Source organism: Giraffa tippelskirchi, chromosome Y, assembly GCF_054371585.1.
Source record: "Giraffa tippelskirchi isolate mGirTip1 chromosome Y, T2T-mGirTip1v1.2.pri, whole genome shotgun sequence".
Lineage (NCBI taxonomy): Eukaryota > Metazoa > Chordata > Mammalia > Artiodactyla > Giraffidae > Giraffa > Giraffa tippelskirchi.
The window spans coordinates 1,272,501-1,299,658 of record NC_137290.1 but is presented as its reverse complement, the minus strand read 5'-3'; the positions used below and the strand labels follow the sequence as shown (position 1 = coordinate 1,299,658).

The 27,158-nt window shown below is 53.9% G+C and overlaps 2 protein-coding genes and 1 non-coding gene across 5 annotated transcripts in view; 2 read left to right on the top strand and 1 right to left on the bottom strand.

The window, feature by feature from the left end:
- The first annotated feature begins 4,191 nt into the window (after positions 1-4,191).
- Positions 4,192-21,365, top strand: LOC145537802 (E3 SUMO-protein ligase ZBED1-like). The gene is made up of 2 exons (XM_081568671.1): positions 4,192-4,343; positions 16,941-21,365. The coding sequence occupies exon 2, from the start codon at positions 16,951-16,953 to the stop codon at positions 19,075-19,077; it is 2,127 nt and encodes a 708-aa protein (XP_081424797.1). The 5' UTR covers positions 4,192-4,343; positions 16,941-16,950; the 3' UTR covers positions 19,078-21,365.
- The window catches only part of LOC145537807 (polyprenol dehydrogenase-like), a 267,209-nt gene continuing 244,242 nt past the window's right edge, over positions 4,192-27,158 (top strand). For all 3 annotated transcript variants that reach the window (XR_014076431.1, XR_014076430.1, XM_081568680.1), the window contains exon 1: positions 4,192-4,343. Coding sequence is in view for 1 of the 3 variants with exons in the window: in XM_081568680.1 (XP_081424806.1) it covers positions 4,235-4,343 (109 nt within the window). In the remaining 2 variants the exon portion in view is untranslated. The remainder of the gene's footprint in view (positions 4,344-27,158) is intronic.
- Positions 10,293-10,421, bottom strand: LOC145537876 (small nucleolar RNA U109). The gene has a single exon (XR_014076471.1). It is a non-coding gene; the product is annotated as a small nucleolar RNA U109 (small nucleolar RNA).

Here is a 27,158-nt window from a genome sequence, read left to right as displayed (position 1 = left end):
GTAAGTTCTCAGGGTCCGGCACCCCATAAAACCCACCTGCTTGTTAGACTCACAAGCGCCCTGTTCTAATAAATCATTTCGTATCCATCACTTTGCTCTCACTGAATTCTTCTCCGTGCTGACATTAAGGACTGTGGTTCCAGAGCTCTTTGGAGACCCCAAAAATGACAACTATCCCTTTCACTAGGAGAAGAGTGTTTCCCTCGGACCCTCTTGCCTCTTAAGGTAGCAGGTCCCAAGAAAGACAACCAGGTGTGACTTTCTTTGTCCTGGGTTACTGATTATCCTGTTGCTGTTCAATCACTCAGTCGTGTCTGACTCTCTGCGATCCCAGGGACTGTAGCCCACCAGGCTCCTCTGTCTGTGGGATCCTCCAGGCAAGACTACTGAAGTGGGTTGCCATTCCCTTCTCAAGGGGATCTTCCTGACCCAGGGATCGAACCCGCGTCTCCTGCATGAACCGACGGATTTTTTACCACTGAGCCACCAGGGAAGCCCAAGGGACCTTACACATATAATTAAGGTTGAAAAGTGAAAGTGAAAGTCACTTGGCTGTGTCCGACTCTTTGCAACCCACCCAGGGACTCTCCAGTCCATGGAATTCTCCAGGCCAGAATACTGGAGTGGGTAGCCTTTCCCTTCTCCAGGGCATCTTCCCAATCCAGGGATCGAACCCAGGTCTCCCGCATGGCAGGCGGATTCTTTACCCACTGAGCCACCAGGGAAGCCCAAGAATCCTGGAGTGGGTAGCCGATCTCTTCTCCAGGTTATGGACCTTAAAATAGGGAGATGATCCTGGATTAGCCTGGTGGGTCCACTCTAATCCCACAAGCCTTCAAACGCAGAGGACGTTGTTGGGCTGGAGCGCGGGAGAAGGGAAGGCAGGAGGCAAGCTGGAGATGCTGAGGGTGGGATGCTCGGACCGGAGACAGGGCCCCCTTCCCTCCGCACCGCTGACCACCCGTTCAGAAGCGGGGAATTCAGCCTTACAGCCACAAGGAAGGAGCTCCTGCCGTCCGGCGACCCGAACAAGCTCAGAAACAGGCTCCTCCACGTCACTGCCAGGGGAGCCCAGTGGGTAGACGGCTCCGCTTTGACCGTGCTAGACTTGAGCCCGGGATCACAGGCGAGACTTCTCACCCACAGGGCAGCGAGACGGATCAGATATTGGTGTTGTTGGACTTGGTACATGTGGGGTCGTTTATTGTTCTTGTTCAGTCCCTCAGTCGTGTCCAACTCTTTGCGACCCCATGGACCACAGCAGGCCAGGCTTCCCTGTCCATCGCCAACTTCCAGAGTTTGCTCAAACTCATGTCCATCAAGTCGGTGATGCCATCCAACCATCTCATCCTCTGGGGCTGCCAGGTTTGCTGGGTAGGGGTCTGTGTGCGGGCTCCTTGAGGGTCTGGGTTACGGGGAGTTGTAGGGGGGATCCCAGCTGTGATCTGGGTGGGGGTCCGGTGAAAGTCTAGGTGGGGTGCCCTGGCTCCTGTAGAGTCCCAGCTGGGAGTCCACGACCTGTCTGGCTGGACTGGGAGGGGGTCCCGCCATCTGCGCAGGGTTCTCCAGTCTGTGGGAGGTTCTGTGTTCTAGGCTGGAGGGCGGGGCAGGAGGGCGGTTAGTGTATCAGGAGGCCGTGGTCAGAATGGATGGTTTGGGGTCCAGGTTAGGCTCTCAGGGCCGGCGGGCCGGGAGAGGAGCCCTGGGGCAGGAGTCCAAGGTCCGGGTTGGGTCCACGTCTGGGTGGGGGGTTGTGCAGCCAGACGGAATCCTGGGGGTCTGAGTGTGGTCCCAGGGGCGAAAGGGGTTTGGGACCTCAGGGTCTGTGTCCCTGGGGACTGGTCCAGACAGGGGACGTGTGCGTGTGCGTGTGCGTGTGCGTGTGCGTGTGTGTGTGTGTGTGTGTGTGTGTGTGTGTGTGTGTGTGTGTGTGTCCCTGGGGACTGTGGTCCAGATGTGTGTGTGTGTGAGACTGGTCCAGACAGGGCACGTGTGTGTGTGCGTGTGTGTGTGTGTGTGTGTGTGTGTGTGTGTGTGTCTCCCTGGGGACTGTGGTCCAGACAGGGTGTGTGTGTGTGTGTGTGTGTGTGTGTGTGTGTGTGTGTGTGTGTGTCCCTGGGGACTGTGGTCCAGACAGGGTGTGTGTGTGTCCCTGGGGACTGTGGTCCAGACAGGGTGTGTGTGTGTGTGTGTGTGTGTGTGTGTGTGTCCCTGGGGAGTGTGTGTGTGTGTGTGTGTGTGTGTGTGAGTGTGTGTCCCTGGGGACTGTGGTCCAGACAGGGTGTGTGTGTGTGTGTGTGTGTGTGTGTGTGTCCCTGGGGAGTGTGTGTGTGTGTGTGTGTGTGAGTGTGTGTCCCTGGGAGTGTGTGTGTGTGTGTGTGTGAGTGTGTGTCCCTGGGGACTGTGGTCCAGACAGGGTGTGTGTGTGTGTGTGTGTGTGTGTGTGTGTGTGTGTGTGTGTGTGTGTGTGTCCCTGGGGACTGTGGTCCAGACGTGTGTGTGTATGGGACTGGTCCAGATAGGGGACGTGTGTGTGTGTGTGTGTGTGTGTGTGTGTGTGTGTGTGTGTGTGTCCCTGGGGACTGTGGTCCAGACAGGGTGTGTGTGTGTGTGTGTGTGTGTGTGTGTGTGTGTGTGTGTGTCCCTAGGGACTGTGGCCTAGACAGTGTGTGTGTTTGTGTGTGTGTGTGTCTCTGGGGACTGTGGTCCAGACAGGGTGTGTGTGTGTGTGTGTGAGTGTGTGTCCCTGAGGACTGTGGTCCAGACAGGGTGTGTGTGTGTGTGTGTGTGTGTGTGTGTGTGTGTCCCTGGGGACTGTGGTCCAGACGTGTGTGTGTATGGGACTGGTCCAGATAGGGGACGTGTGTGTGTGTGTGTGTGTGTGTGTGTGTGTGTGTGTGTGTCCCTGGGGACTGTGGTCCAGACAGGGTGTGTGTGTGTGTGTGTGTGTGTGTGTGTGTGTGTCCCTAGGGACTGTGGCCCAGACAGTGTGTGTGTTTGTGTGTGTGTGTGTCCCTGGGGACTGTGGTCCAGACAGGGTGTGTGTGTGTGTGTGTGTGAGTGTGTGTCCCTGAGGACTGTGGTCCAGACAGGGTGTGTGTGTGTGTGTGTGTGTGTGTCCCTGGGGAGTGTGTGTGTGTGTGTGTGAGTGTGTGTCCCTGGGGACTGTGGTCCAGACAGGGTGTGTGTGTGTGTGTGTGTGTGTGTGTGTGTGTGTCCCTGGGGAGTGTGTGTGTGTGTGTGTGTGTGTGTGTGTGTGTGAGTGTGTGTCCCTGGGGACTGTGGTCCAGACAGGGTGTGTGTGTGTCCCTGGGGACTGTGGTCCAGACAGGGTGTGTGTGTGTGTGTGTGTGTGTGCGCGCGTGCGTGGCCCTGGGGACTGTGGTCCAGACAGGGTGTGTGTGTGTGTGTGTGTGTGTGTGTGTGTGTGTGTGCGTGGCCCTGGCGACTGGGGTCCTTGGGGTACTTGATTCTAGGGGGGCGTCCCCGGGTCTGGGAGGGGGCCCCTAGGGTCCATGATCCTGGGGGCTGTGGTGGTCCTGGAGTCTGGGTGGGGGTCCCTGGGGAGTGTGTGTGTGTGTGTGTGTGTCCCTGGGGAGTGTGTGTGTGTGTGTGTGTGTATGTGTGTCCCTGGGGAGAGTGTGTGTGTGTGTGTGTGTGTGTGTGTGTGTGTGTGTGTGTGTGTGTGTGTGTGTGTGTGTCCCTGGGGAGTGTGTGTGTATGTGTGTCCCTGGGGAGTGTGTGTGTGTGTGTGTGTGTGTGTGTGGCCCTGGGGACTGTGGTCCTTGGGGTGCATGATTCTAGGGGGGCGTCCCCGGGTCTGGGAGGGGGTCCCTGGGGTCCATGATCCTGGGGGCTGTGGTGGTCCTGGAGTCTGGGTGGGGGTCCCTGGGTCTATGATGGGGGGGTCCTCGAGTCCGGGCGGGGGTCTCTAGGGTGCAAGATCCGAGGGGGCGTGTCCTGGGGGTCCGGTCAGGGGTCCCTGGGGTCTATGACATGCGGGGGGGGTCCCGGGGTCCCCGCTCGGGGCGGGGGTGCTCGCACCCCTCGGTCGGACGGGGTCCGGGACGGGCTGGGGGCGCGCGCGCGGGCCGGGAGTCGGGAGGCGCGCGCGGCGGGGCGCGGGGCGGGGCGCGGGGCGGGCCGGCGCGGTCGCGCTTCCGCCGTCCGGCCCGGGTCTCCGAGTCCCGCGGGCGGCGCGGAAGCAGCGGCGGCGGCGGCGGCGGGGGCAGCCATGTCGCCTTTGTCCGCGGCGCGGGCGGCCCTGCGGGTGTACGCGGTGGGCGCGGCGCTGATCGTGGCGCAGCTGCTACGCCGCTGCGTCCGGGGCTTCGTGGAGCCAGGTCAGCGGCCGGGGAGGGGCCCGGGGCGGCGGCGAGGGGCCGGGGCCGCGCGGGCCGGGCGGGCCGGGGGCCGGGGGCCTGGGGGGGCCTGGGGGCCGCGCCGCCGGGCCCGGGGTGCGCCCTCCGCCCGGGGAGGGGACCCCCAGGTCTGGGGCGGGGCTGGGAAGGGGTGCGGGCAGGCGGGCGCGTCGGGCGCTCCCGGAAGCCGGGCCGGGCGGCCTGCGGAGTGGGGAGGAGGCGCGCCCTCCCCAGCGCTCCGCCCGCTCCGCGCGCCCCGGGGACCGGGGAGCCAGGGGGTCCCGCGCGCCCTGGCTTGGGGGTCGCAGGTTCGTGCGCGCCGCGTCGGGCGCTCCCGGAAGCCGGGCCGGGCGGCCTGCGGGGTTGGTTTGGGGGAAGGCGCGCGCTCCCCAACGCCCCGGGGGCCGGGGTCTCTCCAGGGGATCCCTCGCGCGCCCAAACCACGGCGGGAGCCCCCCCGGGGTCCCTGCGCTCTGCAGACCCGCATCCCGGGGGGACAAGGGGGGCGCCCGAGAGCCCGGCCCCTCGCAGGCTGCAGGAGGACGGGGCCTGCCCGCGTTTGCACGGTTTGGGGGGCTGGGGGGCAGGGGGCGCGCTCAGGGGCCGGGGGCGGCTTCTCGAAGCTCTAGAGAGGGGAGCTTCGGTTTAGCGGCCGCCGGTTTTTCTGGCCTGCACCACCGGCGCGGAGCCTCGGGGCCCAAACTTGGCGGTGCGGGGACCCGTTCGCGTCTTCAGGCATATTAGGGACCCCCCCACCCGCCCCCCAACCCCCACCAATCTGGGCGTCTCCGGCTGTGTCTGGTCACCTCGGCGTTCTCAGGAAACTTCGGTCCAGGAAACCGGTGTCATTTCTGTCTGCTCTTGACTTGCAAGATATCAGAATAGCTCGAGGGTCTGTGAGCCGTCAATGACATGTCAATTTTTTTAGGTGAACTAGAGCTGCTTTCGGAAAGAAAATGTTCTCTGGGAAGCGTGTTGCCCTGTTACCTTGTGAGGAATCTCTTTATCTTCTGGCGTAAGAGGAGAGAGAGATTCTCAAGTCCAACTATGTTTTCAGGGTGTTGGCATAGCATCCCCAGGGCAGCCTGTGGGCAATGCCCCTGACCACCCCCGGGAGATTGCGGTGGAAAAACAGTCAAAGAGGCCCTTACTGTGCCTGTGAAAATGCCTTCCAGTTCCTCCATCACCGCCAGGAGGGCGCAGCAGGGCCCAGACCTCGCACGCCTGCCCCTCTGAGCACAAGGACTTATTTTTCTACCCTCCCTAGGTCTTCACCCGGGGAGAGGCATCTTCCAGGTTCATGTGAGCTCAGCGTTTCGTTTTCTGATAAACTGCATTTCGGTGCTTTTTACAAAAGCACGTTGAGGATGAGACTGCAGAGGAAGGCAGGGTGGAAGGCAGAGAACAGCCTTGATATCTGGGCTGACTGGTAAACGCTCAAGGACTGTGAAGAGCTGGCCCACGTTTGCCCCCAGATTGGCCCCAAATTGCAGAGCACCCACGCAGGTTGTGGGCTTCCCTGGTGGCTCAGACAGTAAACAATCTGCCTGCAGTGCGGGAGACCCGGGTTCGATCCCTTTGTGGAGAAGACCCCCTGGAGGAGGGCAGGGCCACCCACTCTGGCATTCTTGCCTGGAGAATCTCATGGACAGAGGATCCCGGCGGGTCAGACATTGACCTTTGCCCAAGTATGCAGCTAAATAAACTGTAACGCAGAGGCCCAGTTCAGATGCAGAATAGCTGGGGTTTTTTGTTTTGTTTTGCTTCTTTATTGAATTGGTTGCAGAGTTGCTTCTGTTTTTATGTTTCTGGGTCTTTTGGTCACTCAGTCATAAGGGATCTTAGCAACCCCACCCCGGGTTGAACCCGGTATTGAAAGGCCAAGTCTTAACCATTGGACCACCAGGGAAGTCCTGATTTTTTGCCTTTAAACATTAGATGTTTTCTTTTTTAATAGTATGTATAGTCTATAAATGTGTACAAGGTATAAAATAATTAATAGCCACCAATTCTCACTCCATGTTGGAAGTTGTATCTTTGACTTGCTTTTTATTATTATAAAGAAAAAAAAAAGAAAGTCGCCCAGTCGTGTCCGACTCTTTGCGACCCCATGGACTGTATAGCCCACCAGGCCCCTCTGTCCATGGGATTCTCCAGGCAGGAATACTGGAGTGGGTTGCCATTCCCTTCTCCAGGGGATCTTCTTGACCCAGGGATCAAACCCAGGTCTCCTGCATTGCAGGCAGATTCTTTACCATTTGGGCCACCAGGGAGGCCCCTTTATTATTATAATCGTACTCAGTGGCTTGCCTGGAAGACCCTGCCTCTCTGTTTGGCTGTCAAGTAAAGTGCCTTTTGGGGGGCTTCCCTGGTGGTTCAGCTGGTAAAGGATCCACCTGCAATGCGGGAGACCTGGGTTTGATCCTTGGGTTGGGAAGATTCCCCTGGAGAAGGGAAAGGCTACCCACTCCAGGATTCTGGCCTGGAGAACTCCACTGGGGTCGCAGAGAGTCAGACAGGACTGAATGACTTTCCCTGAAGGAGACTTTATTTAGTTCTGGGGAGACAGTTTGTCCCTGCGCACCTGTGGATGGATGAGATTAACACACCGCTTAGGAAGGCTGCACATTCCCTGGGAGACGTTTTGCCAGACTGAAGACCATTTCGCTTGACTTCCACACTGTCTTCCCCTCTCCATTCTGCCTTTTGACTTCAGTTCCACATTGCTGCTTTCTCTCAGATCTATAAAAGAACCTGGCATCCGGACCCCAATAAGATGCTTATTTTGAGGCGCTAGCCTGCCATCTTCTCCGCCTGCAGGCTCCCCGATTAAAGTCTCTTTCCTGCCTCGACAGTTTGTCTCTCGGATCCAACGGCCTGTCGTGCGGTGGTGATTTTGGAGCGTGGGTTCAGTGACAGAAATACTTTCTTATTTATATATTTTATAGTGATAATGACAAACCATTGCCATGATTGCTGAAGTGCATTTGATCCTGTGAAAGGTCTTTTTTTAAAAAAAATATTGTTAATTGAATGATAATTGCTTTACGGTGTTGTGTTGCTTTCTGCTGTAAAATACTGTAAATCAGCTATCAGTTCAGTCACTCAGTCGTGTCCGACTCTTTGCGACCCCATGGACTGCAGCACGCCAGGCCTCCCTGTCCTTCACCAACTCCCAGAGCTTGCTCAAACCCATGTCCGTCGAGTCGGTGATGCCATCCAACCATCTCATCCTTTGTCGTCCCCTTCTCCTCCTGCCCTCAATCTTTGCCAGAATCAGGATCTTTTCAAATAAGTCAGCTCTTTGCATCAGGTGGCCAAACGATTGGAGTTTCAGCTTCAGCATCAGTCCTTCCAATGAATATGCAGGACTGATTTCCTTTTGGATGGAGTGGTTGGATCTCCTTGCAGTCCAAGGGACTCTCAAGAATCTTCTCCAACACCACAGTTCAAAAGCATCCAATTCTTCGGCGCTTAGCCTTCATCACGGTCCAACTCTCACATCTGTACATGACTACTGGAAAAACCACAGCTTTGACTAGACGGACCTTTGTCAGCAAAAAAATGTCTCTGCTTTTTAATACACTTTAGGTTGATCATAGCTTTTCTTCCAAGGAGCAAGCATCCTTTCATTTCATGGCTGCGGTCACCATCTGCAGTGATGTTGGAGCCCAAGAAAATAAAGGCAGACACTGTTTCCACTGTTTCCCCATCTATTTGCTGTGAAGTGATGCCATGATCTTAGTTTGAGTGTTGAGTTTGAAGCCAGCTTCAATCAGCTGTAGGTTTACATATGTCTCCTCCCTCTTGAGCCTCCCAGCCCCTCCGTCCACCCCTCTAGGTCATCACAGAGCCGCGAGCTGAGCTCCTTGTGCTGTGGAGCAGCTTCCCACCAGCTGCCGGGTTTACACGTGGGCGTGTGTGTATGTATGTCAGTGCTTCTCTGTCAACCCGTCTCCCACCGCCTCCTTCCCCTGCTGTGTGTTCACAAGTCCGTTCCCTGCGCCCGTGTCTCTGTTTCTGCTCCCGTCTCTGATCACTCACCCGGAGAAGTCAGCTCACACATCCGATTTAAAACGTTCTTGCTGATGCTGGTTGCTAATACGTGCACGTCAGGTATTATCTGTCTGTGCAACATGTCAGCCCTTCGCTGATGGCTTGTTTGTGCAAACGTGGAGTTTTCTGGAGGGGAGCTGTTTCTCGTCTTTTTCGTGGGGGAATACTGGCAGCGCATATTCATTTCACTTGAATAACTTCTGCCGGCGTGACTGCAATAAAACGGAGGTTTCTATCCCGCATTTATTACCGTTCCTTCGGAATAGTGCGTGGTCCTGCACGTTTTATCTGCTGGGGCAGGCGTGCTGTGTGGGTGCCCGTGGATTCTGTGAAAGGGTGGAAGAAGATGCTTGAAAAAGGGTCTGACTCCTGAAGGGGACCTTTCCTTAAAATGTGTTAACTACAGACAAGAGAGTGATAAACGCATTGCGGCTGGAGGTTTATGCGTGTCTAGAGACGTACGTGGGCAAATGAAGAATTCCTGTAATACAGTCTGACTTCCATATTCTCTATGGTGATTGTCTGTTATAACTTGTTCAGTTGCTCAGTCATGTCCGAGTCTGCAGTCCCATGGACCGCAGCACACCAGGCCTCCCTGTCCATCACCAACTCCCGGAGTTTACTCAAACTCATGTCCATCGAGTCGGTGATGCCACCCAACCATCTCATCCTCTGTCGTCCCCTTCTCCTCCTGCCTTCAATCTTTCCCAGCATCAGGGTCTTTTCCAGTGAGTCAGTTCTCCGTATCACGTGGCCAAAGCATTGGAGCTTCAGCTTCAGCATCAGTCCTTCCAATGAACACTCAGGACTGATTTCCTTTAGGAGGGACTGGTTGGATCTCCTTGCAGTCCAAGGGACTCTTAAGAGTCTTCTCCAACACCACAGTTCACGAGCATCAATTCTTCGGCACTCAGCCTTCTTTATGGTCTAACTCTCACATCTGTACGTGACCACTGGAAAAACCATAGCTTTGACTAGACAGATCTTTGTCAGCAAAAAAATGTCTCTGCTTTTTAATACATAGTCTAGGTTTGTCATAGCTTTTCTTCCGAGGAGCAAGAGTCTCTTAATTTCGTGGCTGCAGTCACTGTTTGTGGTGATTTTAGGTCCCAAGAAAATAAAGGTACCACGCAGATTTTCCTGTAAGAATTCTGTTGCAGGTCCCATGGTTAAGGCTCCTTGCTTCCACTGCAGGGGGCCCAGGTTCCATCTGTGGTTGGGGAACTAAGCTCTTCCATGCCTCAGGCGTCGCCAAAAAATTTTTTTTAAAAAAAAACTTCATGCAAAAAAAAAATCCATGATGAACAACAACCACAAAAAATTAAAAAAAAAAAAAATTCTGTTGCAAATAGGAGTCGGGCCCTCTGGTCTGGAAAATGGACTTTGGTCTGGAAAATGGACTTCTGCTGATGGACTGACTGCCCATCTCAAGAACAGAGGTCAGCTGGCCCATTTACGAAGCCATTTTAGGGCAGATTCTAGTTTTCAAACTGTAGGATTTTTTTAAAAGTCTGTCAAGAGGAAGTAACATCTGGTTGGTTTTGCGTACATATGAATAGTTGGGAGCTGTGGCTCCAGGGAGGCAAAACCATAATTTGGTTGATCTTTGCCTCTTTTTTACTCTTGAAAAGAAACGAGGACTCCCCTTCCCCCAAGAGCTTTTGTTTATGTGGCTTTTGCTTGTCTGTATGGATGCCATTCAGTTACATGTTAATAAAATTAAAACATATTAAAAATTTTTTTTTGGTGACGTTGAGAAATTCTTATCACAGTTGCTAAGCTGTGATCACGGTATTGTGGTTATGTTTTTTATCTTTTAGCGGGAAATACAGTTTTCTCCCAGGGAGGGGCTACAGTTGTGTTTTTTTTTTTTTGAAATGTAGGAGACACATAGTACTGCTTAACGGCTACTGTAACGCTGCCAGCCCTGAGAGCTCCTTTATTAGTCTAGCATGTTATAGATTCCATCTTGCAAAGGAATGAGGAGCCGACATCCACATGCAGTAAATGAAACAAACTTTAAATGGTTAACACGGAAATCGACAGCGTGCATTTCCGATCACATTAGCAAGACTTTTGCATGTTATTCACAGTAACATTTCTTTGTTTTTGTTGTTCAGTTGCTGAGTCATATCCAACTCTTTGTGACCCCGTGGATTGCAGCCCGCCAGGCTCGTCTGTCCATGGGGATTCTCCATACTGGAGCGGGTTGCCATGCCCTCCTCCAGGGGATCTTCCTGACCCAGGGATCGAACCCGAGGCTCCTGCATTAGCAGGCGGGTTCATAACCAGGCGGGTTCATTACCACTGAGCCACCTGGGAAGCCCAACATTTTAATTTTTACTCCTTTTACCCATCGAAAAAGAACAAGCCGCTTAGATGTTATTCCCAGTAACAATCTTTTTTACCCAACAAAAAATAACAAGCCGCTTATATGTTATTCCCAGTAATGTTTTTTTTTTTTTTTGCACCCAACAAAAAACAACTGTATTCTCCCCAGACAAACAGCAAATCAGGGAGCACAGTGGCTGTCTTTGGGTCGTGCCGGTTTCTGGAAGTCCTCGTGGAGCGGAGTGACGCTGGCCCTACAGTCAGTCGCTTCATCCTTTGTCTTGGGACACGGTCGTTGTGTTTGGGGACGATCTGGCCGGTGCCACTGCTGTGAGAGAAGGCAAGACCTCCCCAGGCCGGGTAGCATCTTGGCAGTGCTTCCCGCCCGCCCCCAGAGATGCTAGGGTTGCCCTGTGAGAGGCACTCAGCGCGGAGGCTGCTCGGACAGAACCCTCATTCCTGACCCTGATGGCAGCCGTGGACCGTGCGAGTCTGGCTCTGCCCCGCCGCGGTCAGTGGACACGCTCCAACCCATCACACTCAACTGGACAGCTGCACAGAAAATAACGGGAGCAGAATTTTCGCTAACGCCGCATGCAGAAAGAAGCTCTAGGGGCTTTGCCGATGGTCCGGTGCTTAAGGATCTGCCTTGCCACGTGGGGGACACCAGTTCGATCCCTGGTCTGGGAATCATGCCGTGTAGCATGTAAGCCCGCATGCCACAGCTGGACAGCAGCTCCCACTCACCACGAGTAGAAAAAGCTTTTCATGCAGCAGTGAAGACCCACGGCAGCCAAAAACAAAACAAAATCCCCAAAACTCAAAACGGATTGAAGACCTAAATGTAAGACTCTGGAAACCATAAGACTTGTAGGAGAAAACATGGGCAGAGGTCAATTTAACTTAATTCCTAGCAGTACCTTTTTGGTTCTGTCTCTTGCGGGAAGGGAAGTAAAAGCAGAAATAGCCAAATGGGACCTAATTAAACGTAAAAGCTTTCTGCACCGTAAAGGGAACCGTGGACAAAACAAAAAGAACAGCCAATGGAAAGGGAGAGAGTATTTACAATTAATGTGCCTGATAACGGGCTTCCCAGGTGGCTCGGTGATAAAGAACTCTCCTGGCAGTGCAGGAGATGTAAGAGATGCAAGTTTGATCCCTGGGTTGGGAAGACCCCCTGGAGGAGGAAATGGCAATCCAGTCCAGTATTCTAGCCTGGGAGATCCCATGGGCAGAGGGGCCTGGTGGGCTACAGTCCATGGGGTCACAGAGAGTCGGACACGACAAGCGACTTAGCATGCAACCCAATTAAAAATAGCCAGTAGACGTTTTGAGTTGACATTTCTCCCAAGAAGACAGACAGGTGGCCAACAGATACTTGAAAAGATGCTCAGCATTGTTGACCTCAGAGAAAGGCCAATTAAAAGCCAGTGGGAAAAAAACAAACTGTCTTCCTGTGTCACCGTCTTCCTAGGGGTCCTCGGGGAATCCTGGCATCATTTGCCCAGTGGTTGTGAAACTGCAAGGGGAGACCCCCATGAGCGGTGCCTCCTTAGGTGGTTTCTTTGTCATGATGCTTTCTGTAGGACCACGGACCTCAGACCGCCTTCAGCCAAACAGCAACGATCCTTCATAATGGTCGGCATCACCATAGTAGGAAAATCTGATGAGAGTGAATTGCATTGCCCATGTAGGATGGAAGAGCTCAATTCCAGAGCCCAGCTGTGGTGCCCGCTGCGCAGTTCCCCTTGCTTTAGGGGACCACCTTTCCCACGCCCAGGCGCCCCCCACTCCTAGCAGAGTTGCAGGAGCTGTGATCCCGGGGTTACATCTTTCTCTATAAGTCTTGGCTCTGTTGGATCACCACCCCCAGGGCCCCACCTCTGAGCCCTCCGGCTGGAGCAAAGCGCTTGAAATCACAGGAAGGCATCTTCTCTCTTCCTGGATACCAGATGTCTGAGGTCAGGGTGTCCCAGGGCTGAGCTCCCTGCAGAGGCTCCAGGGGAGGATCCTCCCCACCTCTTCCAGATTCTGGAGGCTCCAGGCGTCCATCCCTGGGCTGGTGGCCGCCTCCCTCCGTCTCCGCCTCCGTCTCCACGTGGCTTCTCCTCTGTGTCCGTGTCTCTCCTCTTCCGGGTCTTATGAGGACCCTGTCCTGGGGTTTAAGGCTGCCCCCATCCAGGAAAGACCTCATCTCAGATCCTTCACTCCATCACCTCTGCGGAGACCTTGCTTCCATATAACGTCATCTTCTGACGTCCTGGGAGGACATGAATTTTGGGTGGAGGGTGCTTTTCAGCCCACTGTTGTTACTGAGTTTTGAACATTTGCCCCAACACTCAGAAAATACCTGGTTGCTGGAGTTTGTGATGTAACTGTGAGTCCTGTGCAGTAGATTGAACGGGCTCCAGGAGATGGTGAAGGACAGGGAAGCCTGGTGTGCTGCAGTCCACGGGGTGGCAAAGAGTCGGACACAAATGAGCTACCAAACAACAACAGGCGATTGAAAGCTTGCAGATTTAACAGACATCTTTTTTTTTTTTAATTAAAGAATTTTTTTAACAAATTGATGTATATTTGATTTACAGGACTGTATTAGTTCCAGGTGTACAGCAAAGTGATTCAGTTGGGCACACACATATGTATTCCTATTCTTTTCCATTTTAGCAAGATGATAGTAGTACATTATATAGTTATCTGAATATATAATAGTATAATGAACATGGTTTCCTGTTATATACGGTAACTAGGTCCCTGTTGGTCATCTCTTTTATATATAGTCGGAAAGTGAGAGTCGCCTAGTCCTGTCTGACTCTTTGTGACCCCATGGACTATACAGGCCATGGAGTTCTCCAGGCCAGAATACTGGAGTGGGTGGCCCTTCCCTTCTCCAGGGGCTCTTCCCAACCCAGGGATCGAACCCAGGTCTCCCGCATTGCAGGCAGATTCTTTACCAGCTGAGCCACCAGGGAAGCCCATAATGAATATAGTTTCCTGTTATATATGGAACATAGGTCCTTGTTAGTTACCTGTTTTATGTATAGTCATGTGTATCTGTTAATCCCAAACTCCTAATATATCTCTCGTCCTTCTGGTTTGGTAACCGTAAGTTTTCTATGTCTGTGAGTAACAGACACCTTTAATTCTTTTCTTGATATAGTCTTGTTTGTTTGTTTGTTTTTGGACCGCATGCAGGATCCTGGTTCCGCGCCCAGGGATCGAACCTGTGCCCCCTGCCATGCATAAAATAGATGTGGAGCTGCCATCTATAAAATAGATGAGTAACATGCTCCCCCCTGGGACCGCAGAGCCTTAACCACTGGACCGCCAGGGAGGCCCCCTGATACCTGCCGAGAAAACTCAGCCCGCCTTCCGGGTGTCCTGGCCCTCTGACTGGCAGCTCCACGGAGCCGAACGTGTGGGCATCGCCAGCAGTGGGAGCCTGGGCACCTGACCTCTGAGAACCCAGGGACACTGCACCACGGTTTGTAGGCTTCTCAGTGTCCAGGTGTTTGTGGCCATGGTGGGCCGGGGGGGGGGGAGCATTCTGAGACATTCCAGGGATGGAGAATTCCCTTCCTGCCCCAGTCTGGCGTCCATTCCCAGATGCCCCTGGGGAGAAAAATAGAGCCTGCGAAGTGCCAAAGTCCTCTTTCTAATTGTTTCATTGAGTTATTGTTGATGTCGTTATTGTTCAGTAATGTCTGACTCTCTGTGACCTCGTAGACTGCAGCATGCCGGGCTTCCCCGTCCTTCACCATCTCCTGGAGCTTGCTTAAACTCATGTCCATTGAGTCGGTGATGCCATCTAACCATCTCATCCTCTGTTGTCCCCTTCTCCTCCTGCCCTCAATCTTTCCCAGCATCAGGATCTTTTCCAATGAGTCAGCTCTTCGCATCAGGTGGCCAAAGTGTTGGAGTTTCAGCTTCAGCATGAGTCCTTCCAATAAACACCCAGGACTGATCTCCTTTAGGATGGACTGGTTGGATCTCCTTGCAGTCCAAGGGACTCTCAAGAGTCTGCTCCAGCACCACAGTTCAAAAGCATCCATTCTTCGGTGCTCAGCTTTCTTTATGGTCCAACTCTCACATTCATACATGACCACTGGAAAAACTATAGCTTTGACTAGACGGACCTTTGTCAGGAAGTTAATGTCTCTGCTTTTTAATATGCTGTCTAGGTTGGTCATAGCTTTTCTTCCAAGGAGCAAGCATCTTTTAATTTCATGGCTGCAGTCACCATCTGTGGTGATTTTGGAGCCCAAGAAAATAAAGTCTGTCACTGTTTCCATTGTTTCCCCATCTGTTTGCCATGAAGTGATGGGACCGGATGCAAAGATCTTCGTTTTATTATGTAATGATGGCTATATTTCCTGTCTTCTCTACATTCTTGTATCTTATTTTACACATAATAGTTTGTACCTCTCAATCTCCTATTCTTACGTCTCCTCTCCCCTTTTCCTTCTCCCCACTGGTCACCAGTAGTTTGTTCTCTAGATCTGTGGGTCTGCTTCTTTTTCACCTGCACTCATTTCATATATATATATATATTTGGCTGCCTTGTGTCTCTGTTGCAATATGCAGAATCTTCAGTTGTGACATATGGGGATCCAATTCCCTGACCAAGGATGGAACCCAGGCCCCTTGCATTGGAAGCTCAGAGTCTTAGCCACTGGATCACCAGCAAAGTCCCCATATTCACTAGTTTAAAAAAATATATATTTTTTATTGGATTGCGTGTATAACTAAGAATCATAGAGTTATTTGTCTTCCAGTTTCTTCACTTCACTCAGTATGATGATCTCTACGTCCATCCGTGTTGCTGCAAATGGCATTAGTTAATTCTTTTTCATGACTGAGTAGTATTCCATTGTATACGACATTGTAAACCTGTACCACATCTTTATCCATTCCTCTGTTGATGGACACTTAGGTTGCTTCCGTGTCTTGCCTATTTTGAATAGTGTTGGAATGAGCATTGAAGTGCGTGTGTGTTTTCGAATTGTGGTTCTGTCTGGATATTATGCCCAGGAATGGGACGGCAGGATCGTACGGTAGGTCTGTTTTTCGTTTTTAAAAGAACGTCCGTACTGTTCTCCGTGGTGGCTGCGCTCGCTTGCATTCCCGTCAACAGTGTAGGAAGGAGTCCCTTTTCTCCACATCCTTGCCAACATTTGTTCCCTGTGTTTTTTTTTAATGAAAGCCATTCTGACAGGGGTGAGGTGATACCTCATTGTGGTCAAAAAGGCATCCTTTAAAAACATAAAACTTGAAAAAGCACTTGAATGCTGATCTGCTGGCCTTATGTCTGCTTGTGCTGTGGTTCGTCTCTCAGTCACATCTGACTCTCTGTGACCCCGTGGACCTCAGCCCGCCAGACTCCTCTGTCCATGGGCATTGTCCAGGCCAGAATACTGGAGTGGGGTGCCATGCCCCGCTCCAGGGGATCTTCCCAACCCAGGGATCGAACCCAGGCTGCCCACATTGCAGGCGGATTCCTTACCGTCTGAGCCACCGGGGAAGCCCAAGAATACTGGAGTGGGTAGCCTAACGCTTCTCCGGGGGATCTTCCCGACCCAGGGGTCTGCTGCATTGCAGGCAGGTTCTTTACCCACTGAGCTACCAGGGAAGGCCACTGCCTGCTTGAGAACCCCCAAATGTCCGGCTCTTATCTGAGCCACTTTTCTTGGTGGCCTTTGACACGCCTGCATCCTGACCAGAAGTCTTTAGGAGTTGGGGACATGGGTCCTCTTGGCCTGGCAAGGAGCTGTTTGGGAACCGTGGGGTCTGCCTGGGGAACAGGCCCACCTGCTTGTTTGCCGGGCTGGTTTATTTCCCAGAACAGGACGTGATACACCAGCTCAGGTGAGGAAAGAGCTGTCAGGACGAGTGCAAAGAGGATGGAAACACTAAAAAAAAAAAAAAAAAAAAAAAAAAAATCAATAAATGCATCAATAAAAAAATCAATCAATCAATAGACGCACCTGGATGGAACAGCTGCTCGCTTTTCAGATTGAGCCCTCGCCGCTTTGCCACCAGCTGGAGCGGCGGCCTCGGGGTGGTCCCCACTTCCGTGTGCGCGCGCGCGCCCGCGCGCTCTCGTTTCCGGAGCCACCCTGCTCCCCCCGCGCTGGCCAGCCGGGCGGAACCGGGGCGTCTTCTCACGCTCTTTGTTGTGCTGCTTCTCGGCAGGTCGTCCCGAATGAGCGGAGGCCCAGCCGGGGGCGGCGCGATGGAGTGCAAGAGCCTGGAGGGCGCGCAGAGCGACCTCAAGCTGGTGGCGCACCCGCGCGCCAAGAGCAAAGTGTGGCGCTACTTCGGCTTCGACACGAACGCGGAGGGCTGCATCCTGCAGTGGAAGAAGATCTACTGCCGCATCTGCATGGCCCAGATCGCCTACTCGGGCAACACCTCCAACCTGTCCTACCACCTGGAGAAGAATCACCCCGACGAGTTCTGCGAGTTCGTCAAGAGCAACACGGAGCAGATGCGCGAGGCCTTCGCCAGCGCCTTCTCCAAGCTGAAGCCGGACCCCGCGCAGCCCGGCGGCGCGCCGGAGCCCCTGGCCGCCAAGGCCGGCACGCACGGCCACGAGAGCCGCAAGCAGCAGGAGCTGACTGCCGCCGTCATGGGCCTCATCTGCGAGGGCCTCTACCCGGCCTCCATCGTGGACGAGCCCACGTTCAGGGCGCTGCTGAAGGCGGCGGAGCCGCGCTACGAGCTGCCGAGCCGCAAGTTCTTCTGCGGCAAGGCCATCCCCGAGCGCTACGGCGCCGTGCGCGAGGCGGTGCTCAAGGAGCTGGCGGACGCCGCGTGGTGCGGCGTCTCCACCGACCTGTGGCGCAGCCCGACCCAGAACCGCACCTACGTGACGCTGTCGGCGCACTTCCTGGGCCGCGCCGCCCCCCATGGGCTGGTGGTGGGCTCCCGCTGCCTCAAGACCTTCGAGGTGCCCGAGGAGAACGCGGCCGAGACCATCACGCGCGTCCTGTACGAAGCGTTCATCGAGTGGGGCGTCCACGCCAAGGTCTTCGGCGCCACCACTGACCGCGGCAAGGACCTGGCCCAGGCCTGCTCGCTGCTCGACATCCCGGTGCACATGCCGTGCCTGGGCCACACCTTCGACGCGGCCATCCGCCAAGCCTTCCGGCTGCCCAAGCTGGGCGCGCTGCTGGGCCGCTGCGCCAGGCTGGTGGCGTACTTCCAGCAGTCGTCCGTGGCCATGGTCATGCTCCACGAGAAGCAGAGGCAGCACAACGCGGCCCCCTGCATGCTGGTGAGCAACCGCGTGGCCTGGTGGGGCAGCACGCTGGCCATGCTGCAGCGGCTCAAGGAGCAGCAGTTTGCTATCGCAGGGGTGCTGCTGGAGGACACCAACAACCACCACCTCATGCTGGAGGCCGCCGAGTGGGCCACCATCGAGGGCCTGGTGGAGCTCCTGCAGCCCTTCCGGCAGGTGGCCGAGATGCTGTCGGCCTCCAAGTACCCCACCATCAGCATGGTGAAGCCGCTGCTGCACATGCTCCTGAACACGACGCTCAACCCCAAGGAGACGGACCCCAAGGAGATCAGCATGGCCAAGGAGGTGATCGCCAAGGAGCTCGCCAAGACCTACCAGGAGAGCCCCGAGATCGACCTGTTCCTCAACGTGGCCACCTTCCTGGACCCACGCTACAAGAGGCTGCCGTTCCTCTCCACCTTCGAGCGGCAGCAGGTGGAGAACCGCGTGCTGGAGGAGGCCAAGGGCCTCCTGGAGAAGGTCAAAGAGGGTGCGTACTGCGCGCCCGAGGACAAGGCGGCCGCGCCGCCCGAGGAGCCGCCGCCGGCCAAGAAGCCGGCGCCCTCGCCCACCCCGCCGCCGGCCAGCGTCATCAACGACATGCTGGCTGAGATCTTCTGCCCCACCGGGGGCGTGGAGGACCAGGAGGAGTGGCACGCCCAGGTGGTGGAGGAGCTCAGCAACTTCAAGTCGCAGAAGCCTCTGGGGCTCCACGAGGACCCCCTCAAGTGGTGGTCGGACCGCCTGGCGCTCTTCCCGGTGCTGCCCAAGGTGCTCCAGAAGTACTGGGCGGTGGTGGCCACGCGCGTCGGCCCCGAGCGCCTCTTCGGCTCGTGCGCCACCGTGGTGAGCGCCAAGCGCAACCGCCTGGCCCCCGCGCACGTGGACGAGCAGGTCTTCCTGTACGAGAACGCGCGCGGCGGCGGCGCCGACGCCGAGCTGGACGACGAAGATGAAGGCGAGTGGGGCCTGGAGCAGGAGCAGGGCCTCGCGCCCGGCGAGGCGGCCGCCGCCGGCTTCTTCGGCGTCAGGGACGGCAGCTTCGTGTAGCCCGGCCGGGGCTGGCGGACGCCGGCGTGCAGGTGCGCAGCTGCGCGCCTGGGGGCGGCACCCCTCTGCGTGATTGGCTGTGGGGACTGATCCCCGCCTCCCCAGCGCGGGTGGGCGCACCGCTGCCCGGGATGCAGGAATCGAGCGCAAGAGAGACACAGACCTTTGAGGTGGGGTGGTGTGTGCGCCCCAGAGGAGGGGCGGACTCTGGGTGGTCCAGAGAAGGGAGACGGACTCTGGGTGGTCCACAGAGGAGAGAGATGGACTCTGGGTGGTTCAAACAAGGGAGATGGACTCTGGGTGGTCCACACAAGCGAGATGGACTCTGGGTGTCCCAGAGGAGAGACACGGACTCTGGATGGCCCAGAGGACAGAGATGAGGCTCTTGAGTGGTCCATACCTGGTGAAAACAAGTGTTTCCTCTGCGGAAGGGACGGTGGTAGTGGTGGTGGGGGACCCCCTTGTATCCCAGGAACAGGGAAAGAAATGACTTGTAAAAACCGGAGGCGTCCGCCCATCGGATTACAAATCCTCAATGCCCCCCGACGTACGCATGGCCGGCGGGGGTGTTTTGCCTCCCTCTGTTAATTCCGTACCCGCAGCGTCCCATGTTCTCCGCCAGGAGGGCTGGGGGTGAGTCAGAGACAAATGGGAATCAGTGGGCCGCTGAGGACGAAAACCCCTTCGGTGTGCCCCAGAGCCCACCTCCCCCTGAGCACCATTTGCACGCCCCACCCGCGCCCCGGGCACCATCCGCGGCTGTTCGCCCCGTCGGTCCGTAGAGGAACACGCCTACCTTGTCAATTACCAGGGAACCTGGAGACACGCTTTAGTCACCCGCCCTGTTTTCAAGGCGTGATGGAACATGTTACCCTTGAGCCCGCAGTGCCATCGCTTATAAAAAAGCCGAAAAAGAGATACTGGGTGTGGTTTGTTTACTGCCACCCGTTTTTTTTTTTTCCCCCCAGCCCTTGCCCGAATTCATGGTCCTTGCCAGGTTCCCTAGCTGTTATGTTCTGGAGGTGGTTTTCCTGTGTCCCATGCTTTAAAGACGCTTCCCAGGGGGCTCCATGATAAAGAACCTGCCTGCCAATGCAGGAGACCTGGGTTCGATCCCTGGGTTGGGAAGATCTGCTGGAGGAGGAAATGGCAACCCACTCCAGTATTCTTGCCTGGAGAATCCCATGGACAGAGGAGCCTGGCGGGCTACAGTCCATGGGGTCACAAAGAGACGCGACTGAGGGACTACACAAGAACAATAGCCGATTAACAACATTGTGATGGTTTCAGGCAGACAGGAAAGGGACTCAGCCATACATGTACACGTATCCATCCTCCCCCAAACTCTCCTCCCATCCAGGCTGCCTCCTGACATCGAGCAGAGTTCCCTGTGCTGTCCAGCAGGTCCTTGCTGGTTCTCCATGTTAAACACAGCAGTGTGTCCATGTCCATCCCAAACTCCCTGACTATCCCTTCCCCCATCCTTCCCCCTGGGAACCATCAGGTCATTACAGAGTATTGAGCAGAGTTCCCTGTGCTGTCCAGCAGGTCCTTGCTGGTTCTCCATGTTCAATACAGCAGTGTGTCCATGTCCATCCCAGACTCCCTGACCATCCCTTCCCCATCCTTCCCCCTGGGAACCATAAGGTTATTACAGAGTATTGAGCAGAGTTCCCTGTGCTGTCCAGCAGGTCCTTGCTGGTTCTCCATGTTAAACACAGCAGTGTGTCCAAGTCCATCCTGAGCCTTTACACAGTGACGACGGACCATGTGTACCACCAGGGCATCTAGGCATTTTTTTCCATCTCCTGTGTCTCCCTGCTCCCTCCCTCTCTCTCCTTTCTTCTAAGAAAACAAGCTACCCCAGAAACAGCCTCGGAGGTTAGCATCCGTCCTGTTTTCCCTTTTCTGTGTTTTATGGCTGGCCTCTATTCCAGGGTGGCACACGGACACCACATCAGACGTCGGATTTTTTCTGCACAAACATTTTGAGCTTAAATAGGCCAGGTTTCAGTCACGATAACCTGCCACTTTCAGAGCTTTCTCCATGGAACGCAAAAGCGGAGCGTGTCCGTCAGCGTCTCATAAAACGTCGTTGCCAGCATCCAGAACTTCTCGTAAAGACACGGCCCCTAAGCGTCATCGATGTGCCTCATCTGGGTCTGCCCGGGACTCTGCTTCCAGGAGACGGAGTGTGTTTTGCACTCAGGTCTTGCCGTAAGAGTCCTGATTCTCTGCTTCCTCTAAGTGGTGTTTGTTCCATGCTCAGTAAAGTCACAGTGAAGTCACGGTTGTCTGATGTTCTTTTTTTTTTTCCTTGTGTGTGGAAGGGTACTGTTTTGTTTATTCCTGGCAGCCCCTAGGAGGATGCCAGGACTGGGCTGAAAGAAACCATAGATCACGGTTGTAAATGTTGGTTTTGAGCGAAGAGGCGGAGGACGTGTTCCCCGGCCCCTGGTCGTCGGACCTTGGGCTGATTTGCGGGTGGATGACCTGGTTGGAGGTGGCCGGGGAGCCCCGTGAGCGAGGCTGGCTTTGCGGGCTGCTGTGTCTTGAAGCCCTTGTAAAGCGAGGCGGTCACAACAGTTGGGATCTGGGGGCGAGGAGAGGAGGAGGTCTTCCCTGAGTGGTCCCCCGGCCCGGGATCAGCAGAGTCCCGTAATAGCATCTCACCGTGGCCAGCCTCTGGACGGAGAACGGGGGCTGTCCGTCTGGCTTCCCCGGAGGACAGTGTCAGCTCATGAACGTCCGCTTTCTCTTCCCGTCCTTCCCCCAGCGGGTGTGACTTGCGGGGGGCCAGGAAGGGGTGGGCGGCAGGTGTTCACGATTTGAGTCTTGATCAAGTCTCCATGCTCCGTTGATCCCCGTCAATGTCAGCTTGGGTCTGAGTGGCCCGGCTTCTTCTCACCGAGGCCCGGGGAAGCAGACAGCCAAGCGTGCCGAGAACACGGTCGGTTTTCACATCTTTGTACTGCTTTTCGGATGGGCTTCCCTGGTGGCTCAGCTGCTAAAGAATCCGCCCGCGATGCAGGAGACCTGAGTTCGATCCCTCAGTTTGGGAAGTTCCCCTGGAGAACAGAAAGGCTACCCACTCCAGGATTCTGGCCTGGAGAATCCCATGGACTGTCTAGTGCATTGGGTTGCAAAGAGTCAGACATGACTGAGCGAGTTTTGCACAGTGATTCACAATTTTTATAGGTTATGTTCTGTTTAAAGTTGTTACAAAACATTGGCGGTCCTCTCTGCCTTGTGCAGTATATCCTTGTAGCTTATTTATTTTGTACGTAGTGGTTTGTATGTCTTAATGTAGTCGTTTATATCTCTTAATCTCCTCCCCGCATCCTGTCCGTCCCCTGTACCCTTCCGCCAGTGGTAATCACTAGTTGGTTCTCTCGATCTGAGAGTCTGTTTCTTTTTGATATATTTATTCATTAAATAGTTTAGATTCTGAGTATAGGTAGTAACATGCTATTTCTCTGTGATTTATTTCACTAGATGTAATACCCTCCGAGTCTGACGATGTCATCGTAGGTGGCAAAAAAATTGTTCTTTTTTAGGGCTGAGTAATATTCCACTGTGTGTGTGAGTGTGTGTGTGTGTATTCAAGTTATTTCTGTGTAATTCTTCAAATACGGTGAAATGCTACATCATTCTGTGATGCTTTCTGATTCAGCTTAACATCTACCTACCTATCTATCTATCCATGTGTCCATATTCCTTTTTCATATTCCTTCCCACTATAGGTTATTGCAAGGTACTGAGTTTAGTCCCCCGTGCTCTTGCCTGGAAAATCCCATGGACGGAGGAGCCTGGCAGGCTGCAGTCCATGGGGTTGCGAAGAGTCAGACACGACTGAGCAACTTCACTTTCACTTTTCACGTTCGTGCACTGGAGAAGGAAATGGCAACCCACTCCAGTGTTCTTGCCTGGAGGATCCCAGGGACGGGGGAGCCTAGTGGGCTGCCGTCTGTGGGGTCGCACCGAGTCGGACACGACTGACGCGACTTAGCAGCAGCAGCAGCAGCATGGTAGCCCCTTGTTTCTCATTTTAATTTCAAATGCCTCATCTGACCCTGCTCCCCTTTCCCCTTGGGGAACCTTAGCAAAACTTGGTTTGCTAAGCTCTGTGAGTGTGCTTCTGTCTTGTAAATAAGTTCATGTGTATCATTTTTTTTTAGATTTCACATGTAAATGATACCGCATGGTAATTGCCTTTCTCTTTCTGATCTGTTGCACTCAATGTGATCATCTCTAGGTGCGTCCATCTCGCTACAAATGGTATTATTTCATTCCTTCTCACGGCTGAGTAATATTCTATCGTACATACATGCACCGCATCTTTTTTTATCCACGCCTCGACTGATGGACATTTAGGTTGCTTCCATGTCTTGGCTATTGTGCATAGTGCTGCAGTCAACATTGGGACTCACGTATCTTTTAGAATTACAGTTTTCTCTAGATACATACGCCCAGGAGTGGGATTGCAGAGCGATACAGTAGGTCTATTTTTAGTATTTTTTAGAGGAACTCGAGTACTGTTCACTGTGGTGGCTGCGTTCATTTATATTCCCATGAACTAGTGTGAGAGGGTTTCCCTGTTCTTTTGATTGTGTCTCTGTTGTCGAGAAACGTAAAACGCATTGATCAGCATACACACCATCTGACCAAGAAGTGTGCGAAGCCCCAAGGGCTGGAGCTGCCTGGGCCTCCTGCAGCAGGAGGTTTTTCTGCCATTTGCCTTCTTTCTGGGACAAAAATCTGAGTCTGTGCAGTTCATCTGGTTGGAGAAACAGCCCGCATCTGTCCCCAGACACATCTTGTTTCTGGGTCCGTGTAGCCTGCTCCTTATCACTGTCATTCTGTCTGAAACACCCATGTTTAACCATCCGGCCGGGGACCGTCTATGGCTCCTAGTAGTAGTAATAGTATTAGTTGCTCACTTGTGTCCAACTCTTTGTGACCCCATGGACTGTAGCCCGCCAGGCTCCTCTGTCCATGGCATTCTGCAGGCAAGAACACTGGAATGGGTTGCCATCCCCTTCTCCGAGGGGAATCTTCCCGACCCAGGGACCAAACCCAGGCCTCCTGTATTGTAAGCAGATTCTTTTAACCATTGGAGCCACCAGGAAGGTCTCGTGGGTTCTAAGCACAGCTCAATCAAAAAGCCACTGGGCTGAGCCCAAGTCAGTTGAGGTCTGATTCGGGTTCCTCTGACGTCCCTTCCCCCAAGTTGAGCCCAGCTCACCGGGTTATGCGTTCTCTGTCGACAGTCTCTCCAAGCGAGAGGAGAGCTTTCCTTTCCAGTTGCTTTGGGCAGCAAGGCTGAAACTGTTACTGAAGCAAACCTGAGTCTTTTCCCACAACACACGGTAAAGCGAGTCTGCAGACCGCAGGTCGTCGTGAAGAAAGTATAGTGTCTATTGGAGGCCTCAGGCAAGCAGGATGGTCAGCGTATGCTCAAAAGACCATGAACTCGCCGCTGGGTTTTGGCAAAGCGTTTTGAATTTTTTTTAATTTAAATTTATTTATTAATGTTTGGCTGCACCGGGTCTCCTTTGCTGCACACAGGCTGCTTCTGGTGGCGGCGAGCGGGGTCTGCTCTACCTGGGGTTTGCAGGCTTCTCGTCAACGTGGCTTCTCTTTGAAAGGTTGCTGCTGAGCCGTGAAAGACGCCGGGATTCTTGGCCTCCGGAGGAGACGAATTCAGTCTGGGACTAGTGACGAGGCTTGATCGCTCAGAGCTTCTGTGTAGATAAAGTTTTATTAAAGTGTAAAAGAGATAGAGAAGGCTTCTGACACAGACATCAGAAGGGGGCAGAGAGAATGGCCCCCTGCTAGTCTTTAGCTGGATGCTATATACCTGTCAGCAAGCTGTTATTTAGAGAAAGGAGATGTCTCAAAGCTCAGAGAGTGGCACCAGGCCCCTCACCCACAGCATGCATTTGGGGACAACATTGGCACCCGGTGAGTCATCCCAGGCCATAAAACGGTTGACACGAATCTTGAAAGGCATATTTCCAAGCAAATACACAGTTTCACTAACATACATTAGGAGAACAGTGTGTGAGTAAAACATCCTGGTTTGCTGAGCCCTTACCGGTCCTGAGTCTTAGGCAGAACCGACTTGGAGACAGACAGAGTGTAGTGTAAATACACAGTTCATTCACATAGCTTAGGACAAACATTTCCCTAAGAAAACGCATGGGTGAGCTCAAGGTTTGAGACAAGTTCAGGCAGAACCAGGTGTCATCATGGCAACACAGAATTTTAAAAGAAACCTCCCTTTAATTTCGTACAGAGAAGGGAAAAAAATATCTGACACTTGTAGTTTGTTTCCTCCTGCTGCTTAAGAGAGAGAGAAAAAACGCCTGACACTTGGATCCTATTTCCTCCGTTTGGAGACCCCTGGCCGTCCTTCCTGTTACCCTCCCATCTTTTGTGGACCACGGGCTCTAGGATCCGTGAGCCTCAGTAGTTGCAGCCCGTGGGTTCAGCGGTTGTGACCCACAGGCTTGAGTTGCTCCAAAGGGATCCTCCCGGGTCAGGGACCGAACCCCTTGTCTCTTGCATTTTTCTGGCAGGTGGACTCTTTAGCACTGAGCCACCAGGGAAGCCCCAGGAAAGCATCTTTAAAGGCCCAGTGGTGGAGGGACGTCCTGGGGTCTGCGGTCAGCTTGTGCACGGGGCCTCTGACTGACGGTGAGGTGACAGGGTGGGGTCACAGGGGTCGACGTTACCTGCCCTTGGGCACCCATAGGTCTGGGGGCTCGTGATCATCAAATAGGCAACTTCTTCCTTTCCGATGGGAGTTTTAGCATCTGTGTGTGAGTCACTCAGTTGTGTCCGACTCTCTGTGACCCCATGGATTATAGTCCGCCAGGCCTCTCGGTCCATGGGATTCTCCAGACCAGAATACTGGAGTGGGTAGCCGTTGCCTTCTCCAGGGGATCTTCCCAACCCAGGGATCAAACCCACGTTTCCTGCACCGGCAGACAGATTCCTTACCACTGAGCCATCAGCAAAGCCCATTTCAGGAGTTACTTCTTCCTTAATTCTTTATCTGAATTCCAAACGATGTTGGGACTTCCCTAACTCAGGCTTCTTTGGGAGTTCCGCTCTGACCTCCACTCGGGAAGGGGGCGGTGCTGGGCGGATTTGGAAACAGGTGGTCTCGGTCTTGGCTGCCCCGTGAGCAGGACCTGAACCTCTGAAAAGCTGGGGCATCTACAAGCTTCTGAAACCACTACAGCCGTTGCTCTGACAGCTCATGTTCCTGGGTTCCCAGTGCAGGGCGGACCAACCCTGAAGCTTAACTAGAATTCTTCTCTGTGGGAATGTGCAGCCCCGTGGGCCCCTATCCTATAAATTATATAGAATTCAGACACGATGCTGGATGTTCTGCAGCTGTTTTGGGCCCCAGGACGGGCTTTGCAGCTCTTCCAGGACACACAAGCCCTTCTGTGCCTCCCAGACGACATCCCACAGACGCGTGGCTGGGACTTGGCTGTGGTGGGGGGCCCTTGGCCACCTTCTGAGCTCTGGTGGCTGCGATCCTGTGGACCCACGTGGGTGGGAGGCGTCTCCTGCCTCCCGTCTGGTGACGCTTCCAGGTGGTGCTAGTGGTAAAGAACCCGCCTGCCAACGCAGGAGACTTAAGAGACGTGGGTTCGATCCTTGGGTCGGGAAGATCCCCTGGAGGAGGGCATGGCAACCCACTCCAGTATTCTTGCCTGGAGAATCCCATGGACGGGGAAGCCTGGTGGGCTAGAGTCAATGCAGTTGCAAACAATAGGAATGAGCCACTAATGCACGTTCATTCACCTTTGGAGGCCAGCAATTACTGATGGCTGGGACATTTCTTGTTTATTGCTATGACAGGAGATATTTTCATTTCACAATATAAGTATATAAAATATAATTATGCGTTCAGTTCAGTTGCTCAGTCGTGTCCGACTCTTTGCAACCCCGTAGACTGCAGCACGCCAGGCTTCCCTGTCCATCACCACTCCTGGAGCTTGCTGAAAAGAATATAATTATAAATATACATAAACATAAGTGTATATATTTATATAAATATGTAT